The sequence below is a fragment of the Oculina patagonica genome, chromosome 6, assembly GCF_052425735.1.
Source record: "Oculina patagonica isolate OP01 chromosome 6, crgOcupat, whole genome shotgun sequence".
Lineage (NCBI taxonomy): Eukaryota > Metazoa > Cnidaria > Anthozoa > Scleractinia > Oculinidae > Oculina > Oculina patagonica.
The window spans coordinates 19291982-19314158 of record NC_135763.1 but is presented as its reverse complement, the minus strand read 5'-3'; the positions used below and the strand labels follow the sequence as shown (position 1 = coordinate 19314158).

General features: G+C 36.9%; 2 protein-coding genes and 1 long non-coding RNA gene across 4 annotated transcripts in view; 1 reads left to right on the top strand and 2 right to left on the bottom strand.

Annotated features, from left to right (window-relative positions):
* LOC144657469 (uncharacterized) overlaps window positions 1-22177 on the bottom strand; it is a 28369-nt gene that overhangs the window by 5620 nt on the left and 572 nt on the right. Inside the window, exon 2 of one of the 2 annotated variants that reach the window (XM_078517806.1) lies at window positions 1423-1498. The exons of the other annotated variant lie outside the window; for it this stretch is intronic. The gene's annotated coding sequence lies outside the window, so the exon portion shown is untranslated. The remainder of the gene's footprint in view (window positions 1-1422; window positions 1499-22177) is intronic. 2 annotated transcript variants of the gene reach the window in all.
* On the bottom strand, window positions 5577-6023 carry LOC144657914 (paired box protein Pax-8-like). Its single transcript, XM_078518255.1, has one exon. The coding sequence runs from the start codon at window positions 6021-6023 to the stop codon at window positions 5577-5579; it is 447 nt and encodes a 148-aa protein (XP_078374381.1).
* Window positions 13694-16023, top strand: LOC144657563 (uncharacterized). Its single transcript, XR_013571577.1, has 3 exons — window positions 13694-13782; window positions 14224-14307; window positions 14600-16023. It is a non-coding gene; the product is annotated as an uncharacterized LOC144657563 (long non-coding RNA).

The window sequence follows — 22177 nt, the reverse complement described above, 5'->3', positions numbered from 1 at the left end:
TTTACACAGAAACTGATAACAGAAACTACAACCACTGTCCATCATTCATATTTGCAAAGTGTTTGAGTTTACTAGTATTAAAAGGCTTAAAGCCCAGCGTGAATCTATGCAGGTTGAAGAGAGACAGGCAAACCTGATGTTATGATCACAAACCATCTAGGGGGGTCAGGGGGCATGCTCCCCCGGGAAATTTTTATATTTGAGCCTTCTGAAACCGCTAAAAATTTATTAAAAAATGCTCACACAGAAAACTTTATCAATTTTATATACTGATGAATACAGCTGTTCTTGGAACTATAACAGTTTAAAGTTAGTGTATAAATAAGATGACCCACCCCCTATGTGTAGATCAAAATTTCATAACCCACCCCTTTTCGAGGGCTCAAAAACTGATGACCCACCCCCTTTCTGCTCCGGCCCACCCCCCTGTACTTTTTGACCAGTCCCTAAGTAAATCACGCAGGACTAATCAAAATCAACTTTTATTGAATGGAATAAATATAAAAACGTCCAAATATCGAACTGAATGTCAATGTTTGGTAAAATATATTTGGTAGAAGAGAACAAAACGATGGTAAAATAACTGAAATGCACTATTGTTCACATTTCTATATTAGAAGGAAGGATATGGTTTCTGCCCTGCTTTTCACCATTTATACACTCAAACAGAACCATTTCATTCACTGCAACACAGGCAGTTGTGTTCAATATGTGAAGAACACACATTTGGCAAAATTTTTCCCAACCACATGGCAGACTGGTGTGCCCGTGGCTATTGTGCAGACAATCGTCCTATTCCGGGGTATGGCGAATCGGCAAAAAATGATTAGGGGAACGGTGCACCGTACAATATGTACGCAGTATAAACAAACAGGAGTTCGGTAATCGAACATTTGATTGAGTTCGATTGTTGGTTGTTCGGTAATCGAATGTTCGATTGAGTTCGATTGACCAAATTTTATTGAGAGTTTGATTATGTTAGATTACCGAACCCAATCGAACGATTGGTGTTCGATTGAGTTCGATTACCGAACATTCGATTGGATACCCCGGGTATGTAATAAGCTGAAAAGCTGGGAAAAAAATGATTTCACGATAAATTAAGATTTCTGGTAAAAGATGGCAAATTCTGGCCTAATTGGCATGTTTCAATAACATTCTAGAATTTTCTAGAATTTTCCAGGAAATAAAACTGGTTAATTCTTGAAATTTCAATTTTTTTCCAGGATATTTCTAGAAAAATTCTAGGAAATTCCTACAATTTTCCAGATTTGTTTTGCAAGGGATCGGCCCAATTTCTAAAATCATATTCTGTGACCCTGCAACAGATTTTTAAGAAATCGGGCAGATGTTAATAGCACACTCATTGTCTTATCAAATCTGGGCCAAATTGGGCCAACAAATCGTAACGAGTAAACCGACCTTAATGCTTTGCTTGTTTGAATATCTTGTAAAATACCACTTTGTACACTGCCAGGAGGAAAATGGAGGTACATCCCTGGAATTTAAAACAAACATTAACATACATACTGTACAGCTGATTTTAGACTTTTTAAAAGTCATTCGCTTCTCGTTTCCGCTCTCGCGCTTCGTGCTCGCTTTCGCGCTCCACGCTCTGGGTGCTCTCTTAGCGCTCTCTGCGCTCGACTTGTAGGCAAGTCTAAGCTGATTTCAGACTCACTTTATTTGGTTAGCTAGAATTGAGCGAGGATGCAGCCAGTTATCAGCCATTCAAAAAGCTATATTAATATGACTGTAACACGTCCAAACAGTTACTCTTCATCTCGTTTGTCTCTTGTAACGAACATGCGTGACGCCCAATTGCACGATGCAAAACGCTGAGAGAGCGTGAGCCCATTTCCTGCTGTCCCTTTTTAATCCCACTCACAATTTCTACGCTCGTTCCATAACGTTTTCAGGAGCAGTATTTTGCCCAACTTATTCGGGAAAAAGAGGGACTGTTTTGCAGTCAACCTGGATATCAGGGAATCATACTGTTATTCACAGATTATATTGCCCAAGATCATCCAAAGCCTTTTGAAAGTTACCGAACATGACCCAAGGTTCTCGTTGCACTGATAGTTATTGCAAACCACCAAAAGGCTACTAAAGATTAGCAAGTAACACCCGAGGTATTTTAAGGATTATTTTGCTACACTTCAACCCAAGGTTTTCAGGATTTTCAAAGACAACCCGAAGACTTCTGAATGTTACCAAATTTCATCCAAAATATTGTCAACATTCTACGCAATCTGGGACTATCCACTTAATACCCCAATATGGGTTGACTCCTGTAATGTACCGAAACGGCTGGGAAATTGGTGCATACCAGCATTCGCTGTGACATAACTGATAACTGATCTGAATTGCTCTTCTTTAATTTTTGTGTTTTGCTGCAGCCGCAATGGCTGCAAGCAAAACACATTGAGAGCTGAAGTTTGTGCCGTAAGGTGGTAAGTGCCGTAAGGTGTAAGTGCCGTAACAGAGGAGAAATCTGAACTACCGATGTCAATCAAATCCATGAACAAACAAAATCGAAACCAATGAACCGTAGCGCTGATCGCATTCGAAGTTACGGGCCAAAGTATTCGAACGCAAACCACGTTGGACATGTTGGAAAACAGAAAACCGATTTAAAAGTATATCGCATTGGGAAAGAAAACAAACTGTGGCGCGACCACTCCAGTTTTATGAGAAAATTATTCTGCAGTTTTCATCATTTACGAAAAGAGCGAAGACTTGGAACCTCGCCGAAGGTCATAAATATTTTCTCCAAAGGACCGGTTAGTGCACAGTTTGTAAACTTTCGCTTTGAAAATAAACTTACCCTCACCTTGTCTACACTGTCTACAGCATACTAGTACTGTATTAACTCTGAACTTCATATTTTAAAATAAAATGTATGAACGTGTAACTTGTCACGCAAAGACAGCTGGAAAGGAATATACCATGCTGGTAGGCTGCACCGCTAATTGTAGCTGTATTCGAGCTATATAAAAGACAGCTAGAAACGAATTAATACTAGTAACATCACAATGGGAAAGAAACTTATTCAGTGGTTCACACCGTCGAAAACAAAGAAATATTAAAGGAAGTTCTCATTCACCAGATTCACTGCATCAGATGCAACATTCGTCAGTTCGTGTTTAACTGTCATGGTCAGAAAAAATCAAAGAAATTTTGGCCACAGCCAAAAACTCATACTTTGTCAGTTTGAGGGCCTAGGTATGTAACTGAAAGATATGAAGTTAGTTTTTCGAAATATTCAAATTTACGGCAGAAAACCACGAATAACGGTAATCGTACCGGAAGCTCAAATTTCACTTCTCGACAATCCGAAATTTCACGCTTTACAGCTTCTCACTACCCAGACGTTTCAACCGCTGTAAACCTTTCCTTACCTTAGTTGCATAGATTGACTCTTTCTTTATTGAAATATAGTTAGTATTTTTATCTCTGATTATTTCTGAGCCAGCTGAGCCTCGATTAAGTAGACACATTTTTCTCATTTAGGAAAAAGGCTAAAATAATCCAAATTCAGTGAGGAAAAAAGCTGACCGGTAGTGCTTCAAATCTTCTGATATTTTAGCCAAAGAGAGTCCAGTCGTTGAATTTTAGGTTTATGGTTTCAAAAGTGTAGGATCTAGTAGCAGTTTTTAACAAAGGTCGATCAAAGGTCGACAAAATTACAATTCCGCGGCTTTGAAAAGAACAACTGAAACACGTGACACGAAACACGCAATAGAGTAATTTGTATATTTTTTGGGCAAAGACAACACGGTAAAATTAGCTTTGAAGTTTTATACGTTTGAGACTTAAGAAAAATAGTATTTATCCTAAAGATTGCCTACAATAGAAGAAATACCAAAAATAACAGCACTTGAACTCTCCCTGATGTTCGTCACGCACGAGCGACTTGGAGCGGCGAATGACAAAAATATTTTCCATTGATTCAAAGTAAGTCATATTCTGAAATAAGAAAAATCTATTTTCTTTAAACTTTGCCCACCAATCTGTCTTAACTAAAAAACGAAACAGCTTTCATATTTGCAAATATCGCAAGAAATATTTTTTTAAGAATTACATTCAATTGGACCACGACCGGCGGCCTATTTTTAGCAATGGCGACAACTAAAAATAGGAAAAAACGTCGAGTCACCGCTTCGAAAATTTATGCTCCAATTTTAGGAATTGTCTTACAGTGCGGACACTCAAACCGTGAACACCAAGGCCTTTTTTCCCGCTTTTTTGCCATCATCCAATCACGAAGTGACTTCATAACGAGGCTGGTACATTTATTGAGAGTGAAACATACCGATCATGGCTGACAAGAGTGAAATTTATATGTGGCTCAAATCATTATCTCCAAGCATGAAATTAGAAAGACTTTCGCTCCAGTTCGAAAACAGAGGGTTCCGCTCACGAAGGTCACTGGCTTTAATACATGAAATTTGAGGATTTGGACTCGTTCTTTCCGTCTCCTGATAAGCTGTTACTTGCGGAAAGATGCGTATTAGAGGCCGAACTCAACAACATCAAAAAGAAAAGCCCTTGTAATGATGTCAACTCTTGTAAGCTAAAGGAAAAACACCCAGAATTGATTATCGATATTCGCACCGTACAGCGTGAACTAAAGGAAGTTGAATAATAGTATACAAAAGCAAAGAGCGACTACGACGTATTTAGCGCTTCCCGCCAACGAACTAAATCAAGGTTCTTTGCTATTTATGCGACCACGTCGATCTAAAGAAACAGAACCCAGCGAAATATTTAGATCGTTCTGCCTTGGATAGAGACTTGATGATTCTTCAGCAACGGGTTCAGCGAGCGCTGCGAAATAAACTTCTATTAGAGGAAAGTTATGACTGGAGATTGCCAAGTGTTATCGAAGAGTATAAACATGGAATTGTTGACTCTCTCCGAGTGCAGTGAGCGGAAAAAAGGAATGCATGCAAATGGTAAAATTGTACTTTACTCATGTTATGCTGCACTAAACTGCGTTTGATCTGTTCCCTGTTGTGTTTTTATTTTTGCGTGTTTTCATTTCGGCTTCAAATAATGTGCCGGTACACTGTAATTAGTTCAGACATTAGTTCATGCATTTCTGGTTGTGATTGTGCTGTACAAAAATAAAGTTTGACTTTTAGACTACTAGAACGTGACAATAAGGTTGAATCAGAACAGAATATATTTAATAAAGTTTAGTTTTTAACATACATTCTGTGTCTTATTGCGCTTGAAGGAAACTTACATTTGTCTAGCAACAAGAGCGAGTTTATTTGTTTCCACGGATAAGATAAAAATAGCAACAGAATCAGACATATCCGTGTTTTCTAAAGTATGCTATTTGCTGGACTTATTTTGAATCAGAACAATTTCTATTCTATTCAATAAAGTTTTGTTCTATCTTGTCTAATCTGCGCCTGCATTTGAAGAAAATCTACGTTGTGTAGCCATGTTAGCGGCAAGCGTGAGTTGTAAGATGTGTAAGATAAAAATCTGAGTTGTCAGTCACGTAGCCGCATTTTCTAAAGTATGTGATTGAATTTGCTGGACTTACTTTGGACACAGCTTCGCTAATCTAACAACAACCGCTGTTGAATCTCACTTGTATACACGCTAGGTTTACATAATTTCTCTGATACCACATATTCGACAACATCTGTTGACATTTTATTTCGAACCGGTGTTTTTCGCGGCCCAGCCAGAGATGAGTTGCTCTCTTCGTAAGATTGAACAACTTTATTTACACATCCGACGCTAACTCGCATATTTTGTGAAATTTGTCTTTGCGAAAACCCTTGATGATGTAGATCAAGCATTCTTTCCCGATAAACTTCAGGCAGAGCTTTACCATTGTCGTAGCGGTAGATCCCTTGCTGTCGATGAACACCGAGTTTGCATTCACCTTTGCCGAACAGGAATAAAAAAGACTCCGACGGTGGCGATAAAATCTTGAAAGATAACTTGATTCTAGCGAAAAATATGTACTTTCCAGCGTAGTTAGCAGGCGCGTAGGCCATTTCACATTCGAAATATTGCCAAGTCGCTGACACAAAGAAACTCACATTATATTTTCCCGCAACCGCTGTGATTGGACGGCGCTTAAAAAATGTTATTCCTTTTGTTTATAAGAAGAGCTCTCATTGGCTAACCGTCAAAAAAGGCCCAAAAAAATGTCCAAGTGTTCATGGTTCGAGTGTCTGCACTGTAACTCTCCTGGAATAAATTGGACCTTTATCTGTATAAAGCACGCAATTTTGGTTCGTTAAAAAGAAACAAACAATACGGAATATTTTTGATTTGAAGTGTACTTGGCCATCTGACGCCAACGGCTCAAAAAAATTGCACATTTTCAACGGGTCATTGCGCAAAAGTCCAACTACTTCCGCATTACATTTGTTTCCATACCAACTAAGAAGAAGTCAAAGAGTATGGAAATGGAAAAATATGTTGTGGTTTAAGCGAGCTTTTAGTGCAACCAGGCGGCAACTTGGCTTATGTTGCGAACATGTTTTGTTTACATTGCAACAGCGGGCAGTTGCTCACGCGAAACCAATTTAGCATAAACAACACAATATTTCGTAAACATTGTAACCTTACAAAACTTTATATCCGCTCACATAATAAAACATCATTTAAAACTCGAAAACCTTAGCAGCTAGCGAGTCAGCAAAAAAAATACTGTCGCCTACCTGCAAGCCGGTGAGACAACAAAATTCATTGTCAGGTCCGCCATGGCCATGTTATTGGATTCCACATTTCTTTCTGGTTTTCGTCAACCATAGTATCCGCAAAAAGATTCAAACGGTAAACATAACACACATAACATAACATTGAACATACCACATGATTGTGATAACTGAAACAAATGAAAGAAAGTTGCGGGCAACACATCCCAAGAAATCAATCGATCACAACAGATCGGCTTGAACAGTTGATTGAAAGTTGCGTCACGCAATCTAACCTGAATCCAACTGCCTTATGGGCGAACTGAATAATTATTGTCCAAGAATCGGACTGTCCAAAATATCGGCTCTAAATATTTTTAACAGATGTATATGTCCTCGTGTGCACCATTTTGGTATGTTTATTAGAAACGAAGCTTACGTATTAAGCTGAAAACGTATTTAGCTGAAAGAAAACCCAAACAGTCCTATTCGCGGACGGGTTTTTTCATTTCCCGGTTGGGCGGGTTCGTTAAGGGGGGGGTGGGGGGGGGGGGGTGTAATAGAGCTCAATTTGACCTCATCATCTATTCCTTCTTACGGAGAAAGAAGTAGGGTGGAAATTATCAGAAGGATAGAAAAACCCTGCACATTTTCTGGCCACACTAAAAATATAGCCAACGAAAAAGTGAACAAGACATTTTTGCCTAGAAAAATTTTCCACTCAGCCATTAAAGGAAATCTATAAGCTTATACTACCGTAATGTGAGATACGTTTACAAACCTGATCTTGTCGGCCATGTGCACATTTAGCACATCTCTGCTTCTAATGGCTTTTTTATCACCACGGTGAGTGGGATATTAGAAAGGCCCGTGCTGTTTTGAATATTTCCTATGAAAAACTAGAATGGCGATGCTTGGGACTTATATAATTTCGCCTTTCTTTGATGAAGACAATCCAAATACACCTGCTCTTGCAAAAACTAGTTCGTGCTCTAACAGAAATGCCACGAAATTAAATGGTTTGCTATAAGATCATTGCAGTCTCCAAGACGAACGAGCTCGGTTATCCCCCTCGATTGCCGCAACTTCCTCTATACTTTGAAGTGTGAAACAAAAAGCGCATCTCCTCCATTTGTTTTGTAAGTTGATAATGCTTCGCGAGAACAACAACGAAGTATGAATGACAAGTGCGTGGCGGCGTGGTTTGTAAAGACTTATTTGTGTTCCACTTTTTATTTCTTTCTTACTTACCTTTATCGTTTACTAGAACAATTTATTATTTTGAAAAAGCGGGTTTTTTTGTATTTGAAAAGCGAGCCTAAAATTTCAAATTTGGAAGCATCCAGATGTAGATGTACAGGAAGTGGTCGAAAACAAGAAATCAAACAAATACGTCGGTCAAAAATATTTACAGCCCATATTTTGGACAGTCCGATTCTTGGACAATAATTATTCAGTTCGCCCATAAGGCAGTTGGATTCAGGTTAGATTGCGTGACGCAACTTTCAATCAACTGTTCAAGCCGATCTGTTGTGATCGCTTGATTTCTTGGGATGTGTTGCCCGCAACTTTCTTTCATTTGTTTCAGTTATCACAATCATGTGGTATGTTCAATGTTATGTTATGTGTGTTATGTTTACCGTTTGAAACTTTCTGCGGATACTATGGTTGACGAAAACCAGAAAGAAATGTGGAATCCAATAACATGGCCATGGCGGACCTGACAATGAATTTTGTTGTCTCACCGGCTTGCAGGTAGGCGACAGTATTTTTTTTTTTTGCTGACTCGCTAGCTGCTAAGGTTTTCGAGTTTTAAATGATGTTTTATTGTGTGAGCTGATATAAAGTTTTGTAAAGTTACAATGTTTACGAAATATTGTGTTGTTTATGCTAAATTCTTTTCGCTTGAGCAACTGCCCGCTGTTGCAATGTAAACAAAACATGTTCGCAACATAAGCCAAGTTGCCGCCTGGTTGCACTAAAAGCTCGCTTAAACCACAACATATTTTTCCATTTCCATACTCTTTGACTTCTTCTTAGTTGGTATGGAAACAAATGTAATGCGGAAGTAGTTGGACTTTTGCGCAGTGATCCGTTGAAAATGTGCCATTTTTTCGAACCGTTCGCGTCAATGGCCAAGTAGACTTCAAATCAAAAATATTTCGTATTAATAGTTTCTTTTAAACGAATCAAAATTGTGTGCTTTATACAGATAAAGGTCCCCAATTTATTCCAGGAGAGTTAAGACAATTTCTAAAGTTAGCGCATAAATTTTTGAAGCGGTGACTCGATTTTCACTTGTCGCCATTGCTAAAAATAGGCCGGTTGTGGTCTAAATGAATAAAATATTAAAACATATATCTTACGATACTTGCAAATATGAAAGCTGTTTCGTTTTTTAGTTAAGACAGATTTGTGGGCAAAGTTTAAAGAAAATAGATTTTTCTTTTTTCAGAATATAGCTTACTTTGAATCAATGGAAAATATTTTTGTCATTCGCCGCTCCAAGTCGCTCGTGCGTGACGAACATCAGGGAGAGTTCAAGTGCTGTTATTTTTGGTATTTCTTCTATTGTAGGCAATCTTTAGGATAAATACTATTTTTCTTAAGTCTCAAACGTATAAAACTTCAAAGCTAATTTTACCGTGTTGTCTTTGCCCAAAAAATATACAAATTACTCTATTGCGTGTTTCGTGTCACGTGTTTCAGTTGTTCTTTTCAAAGCCGCGGAATTGTAATTTTGTCGACCTTTGACCGACCTTTGTTAAAAACTGCTACTAGATCCTACACTTTTGAAACCATAAACCTAAAAGTCAACGACTGGACTCTCTTTGGCTAAAATATCAGAAGATTTGAAGCACTACCGGTCAGCTTTTTTCCTCACTGAATTTGGATTATTTTAGCCTTTTTCCTAAATGAGAAAAATGTGTCTACTTAATCGAGGCTCAGCTGGCTCAGAAATAATCAGAGATAAAAATACTAACTATATTTCAATAAAGGAAGAGTCAATCTATGCAACTAAGGTAAGGAATGGTTTACAGCGGTTGAAACGTCTGGGTAGTAAGAAGCTGAAAAGCGTGAAATTTCGGATTGTCGAGAAGTGAAATTTGAGCTTCCGGTACGATTACCGTTATTCGTGGTTTTCTGCCGTAAATTTGAATATTTCGAAAAACTAACTTCATATCTTTCAGTTACATACCTAGGCCCTCAAACTGACAAAGTATGAGTTTTTGGCTGTGGCCAAAATTTCTTTGATTTCTTTGATTTTTTCTGACCATGACACTTAAATGCGTGGCGACCAGTTTGTTTACTAGTTATTAAAAAATAATACGGTCTTCATTTAATAAACAGTTCATCCTTAAATTTCAGCTTTTCTACGACTGACAGGTAGGTACTATAGTATAAGCCCCGCTAAAATAGCTGGAAAGGGAAAGTTTTTTGAAAAATGAATTTTTGACTGACGCGCTGGCGCCACATGTTTATTTTGTGAAGATTAATTAAACGCCGTGAAAAATAGAATTTGATGTCCAGCGAGCCACTGCATCTTCGGCTACGCAGTCCTCAGTGAATCCTCCAACTTCACAAATTTCTAAAACTTTAAGAAAACGAACTTTCGCAGAATCAAAAATTGGTCCTTATCGATCTTCCGATCTTGTTGTGAAGACACTGAAATTCGACGAGTGTTCATGCGTGAAGGGATGACTGACGAATGATAATAATTATTTGTAAACTTTCGCTTTCAAAATGAACTTTGCGTTACGTTCAACGCCGTCTTTCTGTTGTTGTACGCCGGTGCGCGTGCGATTATTTATAATTTCTGAATTTTGATCAGTAAAATTATCAGGATTGAATTAACACAAAGTGACTACAATATAGTGCAATTATTAACCTGCACACAAGTGACAGACAATAAAAGACGTTGGATTTCAATCTCGACTCACTTGTCTTTCATCAACATGTTCCCTAAGACTTTGCTCTAGCAGCAAAACACATGGACCCATTGGGGCCCTATTTTTTTGTTAAAGATATCAGGTCTTGGCAATGTGATGTTTTTCTCCCAGTCCATTCATGCTACTGAAACCGAGATTGGTTTCGACCTGATGGGCCAATAGGTTCAAGCGTAGACTTAACCATCAGGATTTTCACAACTGATTCTTTTTTTTATAGTAACAGTAAAACCACTTTGGCGCGTTGTCTGGTCCAAAATGTAAATATAGTTTTTAAGACAGCCCTGGAAAGATTTATCATGAGTTCAAATATGTGGCAGGTTTGACAGGCAATTTTGATGAAATAAAGAGAGTTTAAAAAAAACTATATAGTACATTTGGAAATGAATGGATGATCGAAAGCAAATAAATAATTGAATACATAAAGAAATGAATGAATAAATAAATAAATAAATAAATAAATAAATAACAAATCACTTAATTTAAAATTTTGTCAAGGTACTAATTGCTAATTGGGACACTATATGTGTCAGACATCATCAAAAAATTTTACCACAGGCTAACATCTGTACTACAGCAGGACCATTGTTGTAAAGGTCAGTTTTGAAACAAATTTGCAGTATTCATTAAGGTGGACTGGTATAATTATGCTTTGATCCAGTGAAATTTATTCAAAAAAATTAAAGATTCAGCTTTTTTGTGCCTAATTAATAAAAATTAGAAGTACATGAAAATTAAAAGTGTGTTATTTTGGTTACATTTCTTGATGGACAAGTTCTCGAACTTCTTTTTTTTTCTTATGCTTTACATGACTAAAAAAAATGAATAAAGGGTTAAAATGATTTTCTTGTTATAATCTACCTTTCAATCTCAGACAAGAAGCTTGAACAGGCTACAAACCGTGCACTTACATGAAATGTATAACTCCCTTATTGCCAAAAAAAAAAAAACACAAAAGTCTGACTCCTTTTTTGCCAAAAAAAAAACACGCAAGCAGACATCAAAGGCATTTGGAAAGTAGTCAAGTGAGTCATACAAACACTTGTGGTTTGCACGATTCACAACTTGGCTATGGCCTTTAAAGTCCTGGAGTAGTGGGAATAACCTTGTACCCCAAAATGTCTTTTAAAACCCAATGACTGGCAAACATACATATAGGCCAGGGGTTCCGACTCACAAAGGCCTCTTTGAGATGGAAACTCCACAATGAAATTCTGATTTCTTGAACCTCCAAGGAAAACCACAAATTGGTAAGAGAAATTGGGAGAGGGTTAAATTGCAGTGTTCATCTAAATGAAAGCAAACGACTTCTTGGAGGTAATTGGAAGGTTTGAGAAAACTGGATTTTATTGTACTTCCTTTCTCAGGGTTGTGAACTAACTTCAGGATTAAACCTCTCCTCACTGATTCACATAAAATTGGTTCTTTGCTAGGTAGGAAAGTTACTTCAATTTAACCAGGGGGAAATACTGGTATTTATCCACTTCTCCTCCTCTTAGTCTTTCACCATACTGACCCTTCCCCTCACACTCCCCTTCCTCCCCTCCCCCCTGTAGAGGACTCCCCTATTAAAATGAGAAGGGTGCTCGTTGTACCTTTTAGCGGGTAACATTTGTGGTTTGGTACCCCTAAAGGTACTAAAACCTAAAATGACTGCCATTAGGGTTGTTGTGGTACCTTTTAGGGGCTTTTAAAGCTATCAATCTAAAAATTAACCCTGGTGAAAATCTTTTGAAGATCCTCAAGGATCTTCAAAGATCTTTAAAGATCTGCAAAGGTCCTGTAAAGATCCTCTCACACAAGGATCTTTTAAGGATCTTTAAGGATCCCAAAGGATTTTATGAGGATCTTGTGAAAATCTTATAAGGTTCCTGACAATAATCCATTCAAAGATCTTTGCAAGGATCCTCTAGGATCCTCAAAGATTTCAATAGGATCTTAAAAGGATCCTTTGAAGGATCCTTTGAAGGATCTTTCTTAAGGATCCTCAAAGATTTAATGAGGATCTTACAAGGTTTTTATTAAGATCTTTCCAAGGATCTTACAAAGTTCTTGGTCAGGATCCTTTATATAATCCTCAAGGATCTTAGAAGGATCTTAATAAGTTCTTGAAAGGATCCTTTAAACTGATCTTCATCAAGATCTTTAAAGATCCTCAAGGATTTAATGAGGACCTTTAAAGGAACTTAAGAGGATCCTATTAAGGATCCTTCAAAGATCCTTCTAAGTATCCTCAAGGATTTGACAAGGACCTTTCAAGGTTCTTAGAAGGATCCTTTTAATGATCTTTGTCAGGATCTTTAAAGATCCTCAAGGATTTAATAAGGACCTTTAAGTCACTTAAGAGGATTCTATAACAGATCCTTCAGATCCTACAAGGACCTTCCAAGGTTTTAAGAAGGATTCTTTTAATGATCCTTCGAAGATCTTTTTCACGATCCTCAAGAATCCTCAAGAAGGAGGACCTTTTACAAGAATCATAAGAGAATCCCATCAAGGATCTCACTTGGTTATCGGTCAAACAACAAAATGTTATCTGATTATCTTGTAGTTTGAGTTTGATCTTTATAGAAACAAACCAACAGTATGTGAGAAGCTCGGATCTGCATCTATTATTGACTCTTGCTTATTCAGTTTTTCTTATAAAAGCAATACACTTTCCAAAGCAGTCATGTTACCTCTTGCAATGCTGAAGGCTGAATGAAGCGGCGATTACAGTTTCATTCCACGTATCTGACTTTATTTTATATTTAATTTAAGTTTACTTTCTTACACAGACTGAGATAGACGTGACTTCTCAAGTTCCAGCTTGAATAATTCACCTCATCTTTCTCGCAATATAAAGTCAATAATTTCCCGATTGTGTGAGAGTAAAATTGCTTGGAATCACCATGCACTTCTTTAAATGATTTCTTAATAATTTCCAGTCTATTTCAGACCGCTAAATGGAGTTAAAATCCAAGTTTGTTTCGTGAAAATCGAACAAAGACTGAGACACGAGCCGCCATCTTGGATTACTGGGCCCTGGGAACGAGTGGATATGTCCCATGATGCAACGCTTTTTGAAAGGCGCCTGAATCTAAGAACAGTTTACAGCGAAATGCCTCAGGATTATGATGCCCAAAAAGCAACAAAATCCGGATCTTTTGCCTCTAAGAAAGAATGTAAGTAGACAGAGAATCTTAAGGCTTCTGGAAGTAATAGCTTAGACAAAGCGTTTCGGTTTTGTTTAAAGAATCTGCTCGGTGATCAGATCAGTAACTTAACTGTTCATACCAGTTCATACACTGTTCTTTCGCTCTTTAACAGTATTAACTATTATTTATACTAATAGTGATACACCTCTCGAGATAGAAAATCATTTTTCTGTTTATATACATAAATGAATAACTTGATATCTGTTAAACAACATACATACAAAACAACATACATGTATGTATGTATGTATGTATGTATGCAGCTTAGCAATCTTCGATTCTAGAATAATTGGCGATGCAGAAGAGACAAATACATCTAGTACGCGCGATTGTTGTCAGTATTATTTAAATATGAAATAAGCTTCAGCTTCTAAAGGTTTATAATTGTTGTTTTGTGCTTTCTTGTAGGTTTTGAAGCGAAAGGGCTAGAAAAAGACATTCACTAACAAAGCAATATGTTTAAAAAACTAAGTGAAAGCCATTCACAAACATGTGATTGTTAATGCATGCGGCAGGAATTGTAGTTTAAAACTCTCAACTGTTAGTTGTCTATAAACAGTCAATATGTGGTACAAGAAAGAATTCCTGATAAATATCTCAATCTGAATGAGAGAAAACAAATTTCCTGATTACTGAATCTTTCAATTTTTGTTGTTGTTGTTGTTGTTGTTTCTCCATATTTGTACATTTCTCATTGTATGATTTAAAATATTATTGTTTAGTATTGGTAATTTGTTTGCAGTGGTATATTTTAATAACTTCATTCTTTAGTTTTAAATTTAAGCAGTGTTTTATGACACGTTTCTGTAATAGTATTTCAATAACTAATTATCCCTGGACAGTGGAGACATTTTCTCATCCTACCCAGACTACAGTACCACTTATGAATCCATTTAACATATCATCCCACGTGTAAACTTTTCCTCTTCACTTGTCTTGCAACATCATTGAAAAGAATTGCTGCAGACCACCTGTGTTACAATTCGCGGTGACATATTGCGCAAACATCAAGGCTGTGCTCCAAGAAAAATTACAAGGAGCCCAAAGGTTCCAAATTATAAGATCCAGGGTGCCCAGTTTATATATAAAGCCAATATTTGAAAGAAATAAGATTATCTGGTCACCTAAAGACAAAAGTTAGTCGCCTGAGGCACCTGGGTGCCCCAAAAGCACAGCCCTGAACATAAATAGAGATCAACTTTGTGTGACTTGTTTCTGCAACTTGCAACACAGTTTGTAATATGTAATAATCAACAATGTTAATCTTAAAGGACCGTAGTCAGTCATGCCTTTGTTTTTGTTTACATACCAGAGTTACGGTATTATATTGTACACGTACAGTGTTTTAACAAAAGAGATCACTCACACTGTAAAACTGTTAAAGGTAGTTAAACAGACTTCCAGTAACACAATTTACAGCAATGTAATAAGATTTCCCTGCACCATATAGTTTTCTTAATTTCGATAGCATAGAAAATGGCAGAGGCTGACTAGGGTCCTTTAAGGCTGCAATTTGTATATTTGTTGTTGTTGCTGAAAGGACATAAGTCCAAAATCACCACTTTGGTCGTACAAGATAAAAAATTAAGTTCAATATGGCATTATGTTGAAGCTTTTTTGAATTGAAAATTGTCCCAGCATAAAGTAAATTAATTTTGATTGTATGTTGCTTCTCTTAAATTTTAAGAGAAGCAACATACAATCAAAATTGTGTTAGTGCATAAAATTAATTCATTTTCAGAATGAAATTTAAAGTCACTAATGATTTGAAAAAGTAGGGCAGACAAGGTCCAGCTACAGTTGGGATTTTGCCTGACATGGACCAAATTTAGACAGCCATTGTCTGATGATTGACTGTTATTTGCAGTCTCCAGTGTTTAAAATGTTCTGTGACAAACTGGAAGAAAACATTGCCTATATTACATGTACTTTAATGAAAGCTTAAAAAATGGCTTATTGCAAAAGCAAGAAATGACAAAAGGTACCTTTGTCAGGCTGCAAATATAAAGATATTAACATTTTGCAGAACTTTACTGTATTTTGCATTAATTTTAAATCAATGAGATGCTTAATGTAAGACCAGTAACATTTCTTAAAAAATGAGAACAATTTATCTGAGAAATTAAATGCATTTGGAATTATATAAACAGAGGTTAGTAATGTTTATTGTTTTTGATAATCATTTAAATACTAGTATTGTTTTGCAGTATGTGATTGCAGGGATTTAATCAGCTTGCCCCGCTGTCAGATCCTTTCTAAGTCCCTGCAGGGACCCAGTAGGATCCTACCAATCAAGATCCTTCATGTTCCTGCTAAGATCCTTCAGGTTCTTGTAAAGATCCTTCACATTCCTGTTAAGATCTTCCAGGTTCCTGCAAAATTCCTTAAGGATCTTTTAAAATCTTGCAGGATCATGCAAAGATCCTCAAAGTCCCTGCAAAAAATCCTTAAGGATCTTTTAAAATTCTTGCCTGACCATGCAAAGATCCTCAAAGTCCCTGCAAAAATCCTTAAGGATCTTTGAAAATTCTTGCAATACCCTGCAAAGATCCTCAAAGTCCCTGCAAAAATCTTTAAGGATCTTTTAAAATTTTTGCAGAACCCTGCAAGGTCCCTGCAAAGATCCTCAAGGATCCTTCAAGATCCTTAAGGATCCTTTAAGATCCTTAAGGATCTTGAAGGATCCTTGAGGATCTTTAAAGATCCTGAAGGATCTTTGCAGGGACCCTGCAGGGTCCTGCAAGAATTTTAAAAGATCCTTTAAGATCTTTGAGGATATGGATGAAGATCCTTGCAGATCCTTGTCAAGATCCACAAAGATCTTTGCGCAGATCTTTAAAGATCCTCGAGGATCTTAAAAAGATTTTCACCAGGGAATGATACAGTAATGCTTTTTTACACAAATAACTTGACAACAGCCATTTAGTCATCAAATTGCAAGTGTCAGTGAAAGGGACTGTGTCACGAATTTCAGCCAAACTTAGGCATAGGAAATGACCATCAAATTCGTTTAAATAAATTATATAAAATAACCTCAGTCTTAAAACAGTAAAGGAATATTAAAAGAAAAGCAAAAGAAGGTACAGATAGCCAGAAGTGACAAAGATTGAAATGGATTGCGACATGTGTATTTAAAAAAATGTATGATCCAGCAGAACAGTTTTCAAAGTTAAACTTGTCTGCTTGTAACTTTACATTATTATGCCCAGGAGACAAATTTGGCTGCAAAGAAGCTATGGTTTTGTCATTCAGAATCATAGAATAAATTTCTTTGCAAACATTCAGTTTCATAGCGAATATTTGACAAAATTTAATAAAATAAAATTACATGTAACTTAGCCATGACACAGTCCCTTTAGCATGTTATTTTAGAATTGGTACCTCTTAAGGTCGATTTACACGGTACGATTTTGTCGCATGCGACTTGCCTGCGACATGCTTACGACAGGATTACGACACGAATTGTTTCGTGTAAATCACACCTACAACTCCTAAGTCATGTCGAAGGCCTGTCGTAAGCATGTCGCATGCGACAAAATCGTACCGTGTAAATCGGCCTTTAGGGATGAAAATTAATTTGGGCCACACCCACAAGATGGGATTCATTCAGGTATTTACAGCAAGCAGCCTACTAACATGAAGTAACACTAACAGTGCCAAATTAAAGAACAAAGTTATCAGTTTCGAAACTGTTGTGCTGCATCAGTGGGAAATCCCAACAATGGCATCCTGTTTTTCAAACCCTTAATTTCTCAAACCTCCCCATAACTCACCATTTCTTTTCCTTCAGTCAAACACTACAATTTTTCCTGTGATTTTTCAAACACCCTATTTCTCGAAACCAACTCATTTCCTTTGGAGTTTTGAGAAATCCGAATTCTACTGTACATAGTTTATTATCAAATGGAAGTTAATAAAGGTAAACAAACCCTTAATAGTAGTGAATTTTGGAAAGCTGACATTTCAAGCAGTGGCACTTCACTGGAGAACTTCCCTATGTGAAAGAGCATAATGCACTAAAGGTCAGCAGCTTATTAAAATTCACCGCAATAGTTTATTTTCATGTGCCTTTATCAGCATCCAGTTGATAATGAATCAAATTAAAGAAGGACTGTCAGTGGTCATGTGCCAACTTGTTATGCCAGTATACTGAAATGCACAATCAATGTAAAAGCCATGATGAAAAATAATATATTAAAAACCCTTAGGTCAATTTGAAATAAAAATATGAGTTAAAAATAAACGATTTGAAATAAGTAATTTTGGATTGAAAAAAAAAATGTTGGGCAAAGAAGGTAGATAACAAATAAATGATGGCTGCAAGGCACAGGTTAATGAACTCAAAACACACGCTCATGTTCTGCAATTTCTTGTCTTTCTGAATGTTTTATTACCAGGCAGAGCTCAATCACATCAACATTGCCAGCCATATCAGGCTGCAGAACAACCTTACTTAATACTACTGGGACATTATAAGCTTGCAGATGAAAATGCAAAAAATACTGGGTAACCTGGTAGTGAAAATGTTATCCAGGCAAAGAAAAGCAGAAAATATAATTATAGAAATTACTAAATATTAATAAACCAAAGAATTCAATGCAAATGGCAAAACATTCAGCTTGATTCACACCAAGACATTAGGCCATTAATTCCAGATGGCAATGAAGAAACTTAATATCTACACTCACTTGACAACAAAATTAAAATCTCAAATCTGTTTTGTCAAACTTGAGAATATATTCAACATCCTATATTTGGAAGAACAGTCAATAGCTACGAATTTTTTCGAAATCTTGTTCTTCACTGTATTTTTGATTGGCAGATAATTGAAAATGTCATCAGCGTATTTTTCTGATGGCACTACTTTCCCACAAATAGGATTTTCGATCACACAGAAGAATCAAAGTCTCTTCAAGATATCGACGTTTTTGCATGAAGTATGTGTCGAAGGTTTATCCTGTGCATTGTTCTTCGAACTTATCATTACAGTTTCTTTGTAGTTTAGTTTAACAATTTCCTATCTTCGCGGAGGAAATGCAGCCATATATGTAATTTTGTCAAAAATGGCTCGTCCACGCCGGGTATTTATACACATATTCCTTAACATTACACAAATAAACAGTGCAAATTCCGAGATCTACAATTCTATACTTTAAAATTGCAAGGACCTTTCGAGGCAGTCGATTACGGCAGCGAAATTAGCAAATGAAACAGCAAAATATGCGTTCGACGCTTTGTTTTTGCGATTTGAATTGTTATAGGTATACCGCTGTTCAATGTGTTCAAGGCCGTATCGTAATGATTGCTCCACGAGAAAGCACGAAAAAAATATCGATATTTCCGACTACTGTCGGAGAAAACATTGCGCATATAATTGCGGCGTAAACAAATTGTTACACTCAAGCTGCGTTTTGTCTAGGCTCTAGGCTCTTAAGTCTCAGGATTAAACAAAAGCCATATATACAGTGAATGCTTTCGAATTATATTTGAAGATGAAATACGAAAGAATTTTGCTGTCTTTGACTGAAATTCCACTCGAACTGCGTAGATACGATCGCATGTTGTAAAGCCGATTCATGCAACATTTCTGTCAACGTGATGTAGCGACCAAATTTGGCCTAATTGTTAACCGCTCCTAAGCTAGAGGAAGCCCCCATCTCTTGCATTTGTTTTAACTTCAATAATATCTTTGAAAAGAGCGAGTTTTTTGGTATGGTTTATTTTTGACGTTTGTAATTTTTAAACGATGTAAGCGCAGTGATTATTTATTCGTATTTTAGTTACGCAATCCATTGTTTGTGCGACGCTTTTTATAGATCGCCTTTCAGACACACGTGCGTTGGGATAAGAAAGCTGACATGTCACTTTTAAAATTGTTATATAACGTTTGTAAATGTGACAAGTCACGTTTTTTCCATGAGATCGCAAGTGATCACCAACAGCGGAAAGTAATCCCTTGAGAAATTAAAACAGTCCCTTGAGAAATTAAAAAAGTCCATTGAGAGTTTACAAATATGTGGTTCCAAATTTTGACCACATAACCCCTATTCTACGTTTTTAGCTTGTAAACAAGCAAAAACGTTGAAAAAAGGAAAAATTAGTAATAGTAATTGGACCGAGTGGAGTACAATTCAGGGAGTAATCTGAGCAAGTCATTTCTAATTGAAATTACGAGCGCGATTACTCTCTGAATTGTACAACACGAGGTCCAATTACTAATTAATTGTATCAATAACAAAATTCGAGGTTAGGAAGTCTTTGAGAACCCTTTTTGTAAGAAAAAGTCAAAGGTAAATTTAATTGGTTGTACAAAAAGTAGGAAAACAGCACGAAAAAACCCATGCAAATGCATGTGATTGACACGTGAATGGCGCAGGTGTCCAATTACAGGTATCCAATTTGAAGTTGCTCAAATTGGATACCTGTAATTCGACATCCACGTGATCGCGCGCCGATTACGCGACAAAAAGGCACGCGCAAACCCAATCAAAATCTAGAATTTTGTTATAGATACGATTAAAGCTAAAATGGTGTCCCATTTGTAGCTAATTTGTTTTGGGCACTAATGACTAGTACAGTAATTGGTTTACTAATGCACCAGAATCCAATATTTACTGACAATTTACCAATCCTTTGAACTCATAATAAAGAATCCTGTTAACAGGGTTCAAAATAGCAGCTGGCTGCCGGCGAAACCTCTGATGTCTCTGATGTGGTTTCCAAACAAACAACATTACTTCAACTTCCTTTTTCAGTTTCAACTTAGTCATAACAACATTCACACAAATAAATTTGCTTTCTATCTTTGCTTTCTTGTTTGGTACTGAAGTTTACAAGGCAAAATGGCTGAATTAAGAATGTTTAAATCCTTCCATGAAGTAAAAAACATAGTAGATTGTTCGATCGTTCGACATACGTTTACTTGTGCGCCTTCATTAATTCAGTCAGCGGTATCTTGTCACTTCATATATTATGTCACCAAAAGTCTCCAACATTCTACTACGTCATGTAGTGTACACGGAATGCCATTTGACATTGGAATAAACGCAAATTAGGTAATAATAATATATTTCATTCTAATTCAGATATTTATCCTTTCTTTATGCTCTTATTATTTTTTGAAATGTGCAAAATGGATTTTCATCTCCTAAACCTTGTAAAACGAGCTTAAAATCGCTCAGATAAAATCGCATAATTTGCCGTATAATAGTACTTTCTTGCCGCATAATCTGCCCTAAAAATGCCGCATAATTTCTGCTTTTTTGCCGCACCCTATCAGAAGGCCTGTTTAAAATTATTTGAAGAGTACAGTAATAAAATTACTTTCGAAATTAGTCATTTTGAATGTACAGTGGAACCCCGATATAACGATATGCCAAGGGGGCAGTAAAATTATATCGTTATATCGAGAAATCATTATATCGGGGTTCCGTCCCATACATTTTACTTTTGCCGGGACATAAAACATTCATCCTTATATCGGGAATATTGTTATATCGAAGATCGTTATATCGGGGTTCCACTGTAAATATAAATGGCAATGATGACAAAGTGCTCACGAAAAAGCCCAGCACTTGATTGTTGCCTGAAACAGACATCACACATGCACGCGGTGCTGGTTTTCGATCGAAATTTCAGTCATCTTTGATCGCTGAGAAAGACATTAAAATGTGGGTACTTCTCGGTACTTCTTTGCAAGCACAATAATACGGTCTTCATTATGCTATCGTGAGACCCATATTTAGTAGAAACCTGCATATTATCTGAAGAATCGTGAATATTTATGACCTCGTCGCGGGTTGTGAAAGAAAGCTAAACAAAATAATCAAAATAAAGGACGTTCTTAACAAACCACGGTCATAGGACAATTGACACAGACCAGGATAAATTATTTGGAAGAAGTCTTCATATCCAAGCTTTCCGCCATTTCGAACAGAATCTGTTTCGGCGCGAAAGTTACGGTCTGCTAAACTTCAACGTTTGATGACGTAATTAGATGGGTTGTCCTAAAACCCGGAATGCCGGAAACCCGGAAAACCTGAATACCGGAAATCCGGATAAGAAAGCCCGGAATCCGAATATGATTCGCTAACTCGCAACGTAATTGGAAACTCGTAACAAACTTCCAATTTCCCAAAAAAATAACATATTTCCAGGTATTTATCTTGAAAAGACGTACACAAAAAAGGTCATTCTGGGTTTTAGGATTCCGGGCTTTCTTATCCGGATTTCCGGCATTCCGGTTTTTCGGGTCTCCGGCATTCCGGGTTTTAGGACAACCCTAATTAGATCATGTTTCGGCGGCGAGTGTTCACGCTTAGATGCAAGCGGCGGTATGGTATTTGGTGTTTTCTTATGGGTA